Genomic DNA, 11,687 nt, shown 5'->3' on the forward strand with positions numbered 1-11,687 from the left:
ACTAGCGGCTCGTTATCGATTTTGATGGCTGTATTCCTAGTGCAACTAATTGATTTGTACCACGTCCATTATGCCGCCCCTCCTCTGAAGATATGAACGACCCGTTACCTGATGGTTCCGATAATGATGACGGTCGAAGACGATGAGCTCTCGACCAGGCTAGGACCCATGTTAGCTACCTCTCCAACTTGAAATCCATGAGAGCTGTAGAAGTATCACAGATTGGCTGAGAATCTTACCGGTTATTGTGGGGCCTGCTTACTTTGGCGACGGCCTTGGGGGCGGCTTTGGAACTCCAGTGGTATCGTAGACGCCGCGTGACATGGCTCGGATTGATAACCCACGTACAAACCAAGTTGCTAGGAGAGTCAAAGTCCAGGAAAGCTGTTGAGGTGATCTGACGAATGCAAGAGGGGCGCCTGATGAGATAATAAGGGCGAAGGTAAAAGGTAATTAGATGATACTGAGGAACTATTCGGATTAATCGGCATGGGGTGAAGCACTTCTTATAGGCGAAGAAGCTGGTATCCTTCAGCGAAAGAAGAAACCAAAGATCCAAGACCCAGCCAAGACTCTTCGATATTCAAGGCTATGCAGGAACCGCCGAGGACGTGCAGGACGGCTTCAAAGGATGCGCATCCGATTGGCCCGATTGACGGCGGCTATATCCGACTGAGGGATGCCCTAGTCTGTTGACTGATCCTGATGCGACCATATGAGGGCCTGTTTTTAGCCTGCAGTAGATTCAATGAAGTAGCAATCCAGACCATGGACGAGTCTGATAATGGGAATGACACTGAAGATACTGTCACTTGTGGCTAGGTGGACACTGCGAACATTGTTCGTGAATATTTGAGCTCACGGCCGGTGCAAGTGTGTACGCGTGACTACGGCATTTCGCACAATTGACTAGATCTTGATGGTCAAGAGTTTGAAGATGTGCCGTAGAGCTGTTAGCTACAATGATTTCTGTGGGAAATTGTTTCTCTGGCTCGGTCGGGCCTTATCGCGGCTCATTCCATCCATCGGCATATCGTGCGCCCCTGAGCGCCCCTGACTACGGCTTCGGGACCCCTCGTGCCTGGGCAAGGCACATCAGAGCAAGGATGGCATGAGGCTATCCCCCTGCTAATTCCTACGTGTATCGGAGCTGACTTTCAGAGCGCAATTTAATTTGGTACGTGATTGCTTTTTGAGCGGAGGCAGTTCTAAGGTTGGATCATAGTAGCCGCTAGGATAATCTTGCATATTACCAAAAGGTTGACCGACGTCTGTGAAAATAATCGAGGATGGAGAGATGCATTAGTCCCACCATCCCGATCGTCCTAAGTCTGATCTAAGACAACGTTTGATTTCCGTGGCAGAGCAGCGACATCCATTCCATTTGGCAAGGAGCGATAGTGAGCATTCATCGTTGCACGTCATGTCCTCAGCGTATACTCAAGACTTTATTATGATGACTGAAGCACATTTCAGTAATGCCTGGACGTGCTATGCCGTACCTGTGTTATTCAGGCGACCTCAGCACCTGAAAAACTCGGAGTCACCGTCGGATTCACCGAAGCATCTGATACTTAGTATTTGATCTAGTCCCATGCCTGCAGTGTGCTGAGCTCGCTACGCGAAGGTACGTAGAAACCGTGGACCAATCGCGGAACTTCCTCTAGGCAGCCACAATACTAGGAGGCTGCCATACCCTGCTATCATCCTAGCTTCGGCACACGGTGAGAGTTTCAAAGGCCTGATTTCTCAGTGTATGACGCCATGCATATGCACGCTCCCATCTTTCGCGTTCTAGACGCAGCGCGATTTCCAGCTACGTTTCATTCAAGGACTATGAGTTGCTTGCCGGTCGCCCGGTGAGTCGTGGCTGGTTCAGATCCGACGCCGTCGTATCAGCCCGTGAAGGCCAAACCATACTCATTATTGCCAATGATGACTGGCTGAGTAGATTTGATTTTTTTCTATGTAAGTTCGCGATCGTAGTCTAGCCTTACTTGTAGCCTTTAGCTACAGTCTAGAAGTTCGCCTTTTCTGACCTAGTGTAGTATTGTACGTACATAATCAATAACCATATACGTCATGAGGAAAGTGGCGTCCTCTGCGGCGTCTTGCACTCGCGAGGAAAGTAAGATTCCTATCCAAATGCACACACAACTCCACGGGATTCTGATCGGCTTTGAATGTCACGTCCCAATAGCCCGGCCGTCATTATGCATCGCAGGGTCGTGAGATTACTCGAGGCCTGCGAGAGTGGTCAAACACTGCATCACTGTTATGACAATAATGATAAGATTAGCTTTTCAGATAAGTTAGCGTTATCCTCTATGTAGTTTAAGTTCCAAGTAGCCGCTGCGGGGCAGCGCTTGCGTATTCTGATGTCCCGAAGTGAACATCTGGCTTTCGAAGCCTGCAACATCTCAGCGGATAGGGATTGCCAAAGGTCATGACCCTAATGGCCTATGTGGGGACCCTGTCCCTTGGACGAGCGATTTTGGTGACTGTCGCAGAGTAGAATTAGGAACGTGTTTCTACTGAGAGTATACGTGAAGGATTATTCAAGCACGGCATGTTATTAGTTACCACCGCTTTGTCCACCGAGACACATTTGCAAGGAGAACTCGACCGGTTAGTGTGAGGCAAAAATCATACAACCGACTCGTATAGTTTCGCAGCCTGGACCCGGGCACCCAACGCCTGTAGTGGATACTCCCAGTACGGAAAGTCATGGGACGTGATGGGTTGTCTTTGGTTTTGCGCCCATTCTTCGTGTTAGATGACAACATAATCGATCTTGATATCTCTGGGAAGGGAGCTTTCTTGCAAACGGCTACGCTGAATATATAGCCGAGGACGTGATGTTGAGTATGACAAATGCCAACTTGGTAGAAGACACAACACGACACGAGATGACCAATAGTCGACGTCAAGACTTTGAACGGCAATGGCTGTATTTCCCAAGGCTGTATGCAAGAGGACTCGTCAAATAATACATCTTCGCAATGCTCATTATTGGTGGCGGTTTATAGCTTTTGCAATGCTCACCTGCGATTAACTAACGGCATGAAGACGGTTTGCACACGCACTGGATTGTGAGTAATGCCCAGCAGAGCCTCGAGGGTATTCTCGCCCTGGAGTGTTCCAGTAGCGGAGGTGGTGATGGACCTCGACCAGCTTATTAATTTTTGCAAGGATGAAAACGAAGATATAAACCGACTCTATGGATTGAGCAGTCATCGATCGGCAGCACACACCATCCCAATCCTTTCTGCTACAAAAGGCTGCAGAAGGAGTAGAGAGCAGTTCGGACATTTCGCAATTGAGAAAATTGTCCGTAAGCACGAACGTATTGTTCTCCACACTGACTGGTCAATCCAGTCGCTCACGTGTTCAAGGCAGAGGTTCAAGGTTGTCGGGTTCTTAGGCCGTAACTCCTGGTCAAAACCAGCACCCTCTAGCGAGACGAGGAAATTTGGATAGACGGAACATGCTAGACATTATGGAATATTATCACATGTCCATTTGTGGATGCATCAAACACGACGGTTGCTTCAATGCTCGATTCTCATCTCGTCAAAAGGACCGCACTATTGGACATGGTGTACCAGATCAAGATTTGGCAGAGCTTCTTTGACAGTCTTCAAAACCTCTAATCATAGGAAATCATAACAACCTCGCGGGTCATGTGCTAGGAGGCTGACAGATCCATAGTGGAAGCAAGATTGGCAAAGTTCGGCCATCCCGGGCCTTTCGGGCATATCTAGGGTGATGTAATGCCATCCTTCGTAGCTACTGCATAGACAGCTGTCTCGCCACAATTCCAATCTGCATGGTTCCTGTGGACATATGCAGAGGGGACACCCTTCCTAACTCCAAAGTACACCTTATCCCTGTACCACATCCAAGGGTATTTCTTGATCGGTTACCCCTGTATGCTAGAACGTCAACGGCAGTCTTCCTCGCCACAATCGGCTCTCACAATCTCCGGTACACTGCTTTTTCTAGGCTAACTGTAAGGCAACAACATAGGGTCCATCATTATCGACGCGAGCAAGCGCCCCGCTGTGGCAATTGCTAGAGCGTCTGGTAGAGCTCGAAAGGACCTGCATTTCATGCTGTTCTTGGTGGCCCTCATGGCCAACCGGCTTTCTTTCGCTACGCACGGGATAGAGGTAGTGTCGCGCCATCGCCAGGTTAACGCATAAAAGGCTTACGTTAAGCTCGATGATTCCAAGGAGTATCGTAGGCAGCAAAGTTCCTGTTAGGTTTGACGGTTGGACCTCTCGTAAGAACTTGAATTGCAATGCACTCGTTATTATATGCCTGAAGGAAAAACCGGCGTCAGCTCCTCATGGAGACAGATAATCAGGAAAGGTCATTTACTTACACCAAGCCTATCGAGAACCAAGCGATCGTCTTCATCCTATCGGAAGATTTCATATTTAACTTCCATACGGGATAGAGAGGAAGTATTGCGATCAAGACCTCGGTAATCATGTGTGTGAAAATGAGAACTTCCAAGCCGGGTCGCTGTTCGATCCACGGGATTCGCATGGGATTGATGAACACAAGCACAAGGACGGTGACGGATGCTACAAGCCAAGCAGCAACGCAGGATATGGCCAGGATAGAGCAATAGTTGATCCACTGTGTCGAAATGAACGTTATATACCAGCACAGCTGGGAGCACTTCGTGCAGCTGAGGGCACAGCTGTATAAGATGGTGCTGGCAAACGTGACCTAGAAATCATGTCAATATGCATGGCATGTACGACCATCGCCCTTTGGGGGCACCCACCTGCAGCAGGGCCGGCAAATGATCTATCACTGTTACTGTTAGAGTGTTGACAGGTCTAAACTCGTAGTGGCTGCTGTACTCACAAAGAGTGTAGATCTCGGACTCAGGGTTCAGATCGTACCCGATACCGCCCGCGAACCCTAATTGTCGAGTTAAGAGGGCATACGATGGTTTGCCTGTCGGAGGCAGAAGGATGTATAATCTTACCTTGTACCGCGAGCACTACCACGGCGAAGGTGAAAAGCTGGAAGGATCAACAGGATCAGTCTCCGGCGACCACCTCCTTGCGGCAGTGGGAACTCACTGTTGCAATGATCGCGAACCAGTTATCCCAGCCATGAAAGTACGGCGAGCCCTGAGGGCGCAGTTTCTTCCGGGTTTTAAGCCGCAAAATCAAGATTAGGACGTTGATAGAGAAAATCAGGATGCCAATGATGGCACAGACGAGAGCCGTCGTGTCCATCTTCAATGATTCAGGCATGCCCAATCTAGAAGCTCGATAACTTGATGATAGCACAACGAAAGAAATGGCGAAATTTTCAGCCTTAATGGGGCGCTTCAGGGGGACTTTAAGTCTGTTTGACCATGGTCAAGTCCCGTCATGCACAGGTCAGCAGCCAGTGGATCTCCGCCGAAAGGGCTCTGGGTCAATCCTCTCGTCACCCCTGTGGTCCCAGGGACATAGTAACGACTTTATGCGCTTCCGGAGGTTAGCCTTATCTTTATGCATGCCCTTCTAGTCCCGTTCACCTTTCGTTCCGCCACGGAATAGGTCCCTACAGTCCTGCACTAGCTATTCCGCCTTGTAGCTCGTTTAGGAACTCGCGCCAGGGGCTGATGAGGTCCTTAATCAGCTCCCTAACTCCTAAAGATGCCCTTTTCTTTGGACGCCATAGCGGTATGTCATCTAGCTGAAACGAGGGACACCTTGTTCTTGTTCCTGGAAGGCATTTGCTATAAGGTGTTTGACTCTGTCTTCTGCCGTGCTCAGGACCGACAGCGGAGAAGCAATGTCTCTAAAGGATGCACCTTGGTTATGTGTGCGAGACGTCACGAGCGGCACAACATAAGCTGCTTCCCGCGCTTGCCTTAAAAGATCAATCCGGGCGTGACTTATATCGAGGTCTAAAGTAGAAGTGGTTGTCTTGTCATTATTCTTGCTTTCCAATGCGTCGACCAAATGTTATTCTATTGTCGCTTAGGTAGTTGAGGCTGGAATAAAATCCGCGTCTCTGAACGCAGATACATGCAACCTTACACGCTCGTTACACTGGCCTGGAGGTTCGTCCCGTAGACAAAGGTGTAGTCATGCACAGAAGTGATCTCATATTGCGGCCGAAGCGCACCGCCTTGGTGCCATGCTGACCCAACTGAATTATTTGCATGTATGCGCGCCCTCATTCGACCTTGAGCACTTACAGTGCCACTTTAGCTCACCAATAAACCTATTGAGATTTTATCTTGATAACATGGACTAATAGCCTCAGAAAACGCTGACCAACGTTATCGTCCATAAATAACTGCTCTTATAGCGTCATACGATTACAAAACAATATAAACTCTTCCATAACAACGGTCTATACTTTAGAATCAACGCTAGACTTGTCGAAGCAGGACATATCCTGTCTATATTGGTTTTTCCAAAATGGTAAAACAGTCGAAGTACGCGCAGTCGCTCCTGTTTAGCACGATGGCGATGGCCTCCTTGGCTACACCTCGAAGAGAAACCTGTCCGGCATCATACTGCCCTGCCAAGCCTCAGTTTCTGCCCACAATCATAAGTGAAGGAACATGCCCCGCTGACTGGGCCTTAGCCGAGGAGGTCCCTGATTGGGCTGTACAGAAACGAGGCTGGTATCCTACCATCAGGATGAGCTCATTGGAGAAGGCCTCCGCCGAATGCCTGAATCGTTCGACAGCCGGACACAGTCTGATGAAAGGGCTAGAACAAGCACAACAGATAACTCAGGCTGTGAATGTGAGTCTATTAGGCTGGCATGAAGCTCTATTTATCGCTTTGACCGAGTGGTGGCGTCTGTGTAGATCTCCATTGAAAGTAAGGCTAGGCCGACCCGTAAGTGGAGGGCGCCCTGCTCTCTTGACATCACCTGAGGTATGGCGCATGGCCGAATACCTCTATTCCCAAGGATCAGAATCAGATTACACATGGTTGAACGGGACAGACGATACATTTCGAACTATTGTGACCTGTGTTGGTTGTGATGGTTTGCAAGAAGGAAGTGTATATCCAGGGAGGCTAAAGGCCCCTGCTTTATTTCATTTGCTGGATGCACACTGCACGTACGACCAGTGGCTTTTCGGCAGTATATTACACAGCCTTAATACAATCAGAGGGATTGCGCGCACATCGAGTTGGCCTGATATCGAAGATGAAGCAGGCGAGATGAAATGGCCACAAGATGGACACTTCCGTGATCTTCACGTAGACGGTGATGCAAAGAGTAATTTGGATAGCCGCGTTGCTTTACCGCTGCTTGGGAACTATCATTGTGGGCGTGATGATGCGTTGGCTTTGTGGGACGCGATGTATGGATGGATGTTTCTCAAAGACGTTCATCCGTACTACCTATAGACAGTGGGAGACTTTGTTAATTGAGGTATCCGGGCTTGATACACAGTGGCTATGTACAATGCCCACGTCTCACGAAATAAACGCATTGAAGTCCACCCGGCTCGCCCTACATCGGTTGAGAGCATATATAGTTCCTCGGCTGGCCCTCCATTGCGTCCGGGCTGCTGACCACCTCTGGTTTAGCGTATGTGCAAAGCCACATATGTCTCAGTCCATGAAACAGTAATGAAGTCTTGCACTAACGTACATACTATATCTTGCTTGACTCCCTATGCCGCCTGCCTTCAAATCGCATTGGGTTATGGGGTCAGCAACAAGTCAAAGGATGCGGTGAATGATTGTCTTCGCCTGCTTGAGGCCTCTTATGCGGCAGGATTATCACGTTTGGCGCAATTTTCAGCAGCTGTGGCTCGCACCTTGTCACCCTCAGGGATGAAGTTGACAGCCTCGAACTTCATCAGTGCGCTACAAATCAGGGACAGCAAGCCCGCGGCGAAGACTATCCAGAAGAGGCGGACAACAACAGTCGTCAGGCCTTCGACGATAGCGGGGACCCAGGGCCGGATCATCGCGAGCCCTCTCGAACAGAACCGACTTGATGTCGGTCAGCACCTCAAGGCACTCGAGGTCGGTGAGCGTCTGGCTGGCACCGCCCTCGGCGGAGTGCTGCATACGCTGGCGGCCAACCTTTTGATAGACGGCCCTAGCTATAATGACACCACTAAGCTGGGACAGATTGTATAGCATAGCGGCGTCAAAGTGCATCTCTGTAGGCAAGAGTACTGAGGCGATGAGCTTGTCGAGCGAGCAGATGAGGCGGCAGCCTAGGCCAGTGATTGCGTCGAAGTCTACAATAGGCGACTCAGAGGTGTCTGGGAGTACGAGTGGCCACAGGTCACTACCGATGACCAGCAGCAATGAGCCCGAGGCGAAAACAACCATGTAGTAGCGGACCTTTGGCAGCAGACCAGCTGCGATACACATCATGATGATGAAAGGACCGATGAATGGCAGCAGGCGGACGGCGGCTCAGACGGGGGTCTCGCCGCGTATAGAGGTAAAGTGTAGCGGCGTGTAGTATATCGTGACGCCATAACTCATGGCCGCGCAGATACTGTAGAGCGCCACGAGCGAGACAACGGGTCTGGTGGTGAGAACCGTGAGGAGCAGAATGCGGGGCTCCGCGGTAGTCCCCAGGCCAAAGGTCTGCTGGACAACATTGCCGACGAGCACTAGTCCAAAAGCCACATGGATGGCGATAGACGACCCGAAGCCCCATGGTCACGTGATCCCGCCGCCGATGCACGCAAAGCCCAGCAGGACGAGGGTGGCCATGTGCAGGACACAGCCGAACCAGTCAATCTCGTCCGGCTGTGTCGCTATCGACTTGGAAGTAGGTATTTGATATTGATACCAAGAGGCACGGCACCCATAACGACAATATAAAAGGCCCAGCGCCAGGTGGCGTGCGGCGTCTCAGTAAGGGCACCCCCGATCAAGCGGCCCGTCAGAAGGCCGATTGCAAAGCAGGCGCCGACCATGGCTTGCGCAAAGGCGAGCTCGAGGGGCAATGCAAAGACAACATTGTACGTTAGGATCAACTGGTATGAGAGGGCACCGCCAATGCCCAGCATCGCGCGACCGACAATGACGACTTCGATGCTCAGGGCAGCGCCAATCACCGCCGCAGAAACCATCACTAGCACCACCGCGATAATGTACAACATCTTCAGGTCGAAAATGCGCGTGAGCTCGCGAAAGAGCGGGATGCACGCCGCATTGACAAGTGAGTTCGCCAAGGATACCGAAGGTAGTACCTCAATCTGCCCAAAGACCTCATAGATGGCTACATGCGTGTTGGAGACATTTGACACGTTGGAGCCTAGAAGCATGGAGAAAAGCAAGATTCCGTCAGTCGATTAGCAAAACGGTTGGGCCGTCTGGTGATCGCGTAAGTCTCGAAATGAGGAACAAAAATCTACCACTAATGGCAGATAGAAGGGCTGTCGCAAGGAGCATTAACTTCCACTTGTAGGCCGGCACTTTCTCTCGGGGGTGACGAGGAGGAATGATATAGGTTGAGGTCAGCGGCTTCAGGGCCTCTCGTATCCTCTTTTGCATGCTCATCGTACAGTGCTCCAAACAAGCTGTGGCTATAACCAGCACTTCCTCGACAATATTGTTCTGAGTAAATCTGAGCATCTCCATGCTGTGGACATTTCAGTGATGGCATTCTTGATTCAAATTTGTGTGCCTTCTTGTCCTCCACGGTCGTCAGGCTGTCACAGACCCCACTGACTACAGCTTCGAGCTTCTTTACGAACACTGGGCATCAATTCACCTCAGGATAGTCAGACTTAACGTGCTTTTTGGCCAGCAGTTTCTTCTCTTCGGCGCCGCTCGGGGCTGTGACTAAAATGTTCTTCTTTTTCTCGCGAGTCAGGAGATTCTTGAAAGCTGGCACTGGTGAAGACTGGAGGGCTACGACTGACGGGTACATCGGAGCCAACTTCTCTGTGGCTTTGAAGTCCTCCGCAGTTGTCTGAACGAAGATGAAGGGGGGAGGGGGGAGGCCTGGCGTCACGCTCGCCTGTATGCCTTGCCAAGCTCTTAGCATAACGGAGTGCTTGTTTGCAGGCTTCCTTGCCCTATGGCTTCACAACATACCTCCACCCTGAGAAAACCAAATGCAGGCTGTATCGCAACAGCACCAGCACCAAGTTGAAGCGATGATCAAAGCGCGGCACATCATTCGGCGAGCGTATAGCTGGTTGAATGATTCTACAGTAATCAAATGGAACGGACTCTTGACCCTCTTCGAGGTTTACAAATGGCTGCACTAGCAAAGTGTACCCCGGCTTTTACTTATCATCGCCTTAGGGTTGGGTTTGCTTGGTTTTGTGCGTGCTTGTTTGCGTGTTTTTACGTGTGTCTACTGCAAGCCCCGAAAACCTGACTACACCCATGCTAGCCCCACTCTGCGCAGAAACATCTCGACCCTTTGCAATGATCACCCCACTATGCATGCTACAGTACTAGACTGGTCACTGTCGTGCCGGCCATTTCCGTCGCATGGAGTACATCCCGACATATTGTTTTGCGTCTAATGACAATGCATAGCGTGAAAAGAATCGTCATTATTTTAAAGCTGGGGCGGCTTTATTTGCCAATGGTAAACATCACTCGGTGCACTTGCTTAGGTTTCGAGTTGGCATACCTCACCTGCATACAAAAGTCAGTCCTACTTGCATTTATGGACGTCAGTGTCTGCTCCTTCCATCCTCATAAGCCACCAGTCAGTTTCTTGGTGAGAAAGAATCTCATAAAACCCTCCAGCCAAAATGCTGTTCGTAAAGTTCCCCATCCTCGCAAGCCTCGTAGCCACCTCCACGGCCATCGACTTCCGCTGGTACGCACAACGCGGCTGCAGTGGTCACTACTGGCAGTGCACCAACATCAACCCGGATAGATGCTGCTCTGTCGGCCGTCAAGACACGAACTCGGCCATCAGCTGGAATGCAATACCTTCCGACTGGAACATCCTTGGGCTTGGGTACTGGCAGGAGGGGTGCAATGGCACAGTGGCCGGGTCTGGGCAGAGCGGGGGCAGTCCCGATTTGTGTTTTCCCACGCCCCAATACCGAGCGGGCAGGTATTACTTCGCCAGCGCAAGGTCCAACATACAAGAGAATCTCGCGGAGAATGGCGAGCCGTGCCAAAAGCCTGACCTCATTGTTTACGAGGATGGTACGGATTTCGACCTTACCGAGCTAACTAACGAGCAGTATGCCCAAGTGGTAAGCAAAAGTCCCCCCTATGATAATCGAAACATGGTTTTCTGAATCGGCTAACCCATCTCCATCATAACAGTAAGCAACGCGCGAGCCTCCCGCGCCAACTTCTCCGGCGTTTTGTATGATGATATTCCAATAACTCAGATATCGGCTAACACAATTTATCCTTAGTATGGAGACTTTCATGTCCGGAGGCTCTGCCTCGGATGTGGAGAGCTCCCTCACTGCTCTTCGAGGTTCAACGGTCCATCGGGTCTCCTCTCACTGGTCACGGGCCTGGGCCTGGATGTGGCAGTTAGCGTAGCGCCGTTGGTGCGAGAGAGGAGTCCAAGCAGAAGCGCTCAGTCTATCACCTGTTCCCAATTAGTTGGTGGCTGCCCTCTGTCCTAGATGCCTTTTAGTCAAGAGATCAAGTTGATACGTAAAATGTATTCTACAATTGTGATGTCCTTCGGGGGGGAAATCCTGTTCATATCACGTCCTCGATTAACCAAGGAAGGGA

At 50.5% G+C, this 11,687-nt stretch overlaps 4 protein-coding genes across 4 annotated transcripts; 2 read left to right on the forward strand and 2 right to left on the reverse strand.

Moving 5' to 3' along the window:
- Nucleotides 1-4,001: 4,001 nt before the first annotated feature.
- B0I36DRAFT_356311 (uncharacterized protein) lies at nt 4,002-5,279 on the reverse strand (the record flags this gene model as incomplete). Its single annotated transcript, XM_046157599.1, has 5 exons — nt 4,002-4,155; nt 4,388-4,647; nt 4,799-4,938; nt 5,006-5,042; nt 5,103-5,279. 5 exons carry the CDS (start codon nt 5,277-5,279, stop codon nt 4,002-4,004), a joined length of 768 nt encoding a protein of 255 aa, XP_046004607.1.
- A 1,164-nt stretch (nt 5,280-6,443) lies between these two features.
- Nucleotides 6,444-6,819, forward strand: B0I36DRAFT_356312 (uncharacterized protein; the record flags this gene model as incomplete). Its single annotated transcript, XM_046157600.1, is given in 2 exon segments — nt 6,444-6,776; nt 6,790-6,819. The coding sequence occupies 2 exon segments, from the start codon at nt 6,444-6,446 to the stop codon at nt 6,817-6,819; spliced, it is 363 nt and encodes a 120-aa protein (XP_046004608.1).
- Nucleotides 6,820-7,396: 577 nt separating this feature from the next.
- On the forward strand, nt 7,397-8,136 carry B0I36DRAFT_340717 (uncharacterized protein; the record flags this gene model as incomplete). The annotated part of the gene is made up of 1 exon (XM_046155964.1): nt 7,397-8,136. The coding sequence occupies exon 1, from the start codon at nt 7,578-7,580 to the stop codon at nt 8,133-8,135; it is 558 nt and encodes a 185-aa protein (XP_046004609.1). The 5' UTR covers nt 7,397-7,577.
- Nucleotides 8,137-8,151: 15 nt separating this feature from the next.
- On the reverse strand, nt 8,152-9,283 carry B0I36DRAFT_389710 (major facilitator superfamily domain-containing protein; the record flags this gene model as incomplete). The annotated part of the gene is made up of 2 exons (XM_046161357.1): nt 8,152-8,623; nt 8,806-9,283. The coding sequence occupies 2 exons, from the start codon at nt 9,281-9,283 to the stop codon at nt 8,421-8,423; spliced, it is 681 nt and encodes a 226-aa protein (XP_046004610.1). The 3' UTR covers nt 8,152-8,420.
- Nucleotides 9,284-11,687: the final 2,404 nt, after the last annotated feature.

This window comes from Microdochium trichocladiopsis (genome assembly GCF_020744255.1).
Source record: "Microdochium trichocladiopsis strain MPI-CAGE-CH-0230 chromosome Unknown B0I36scaffold_15, whole genome shotgun sequence".
Taxonomy (NCBI): domain Eukaryota; kingdom Fungi; phylum Ascomycota; class Sordariomycetes; order Xylariales; family Microdochiaceae; genus Microdochium; species Microdochium trichocladiopsis.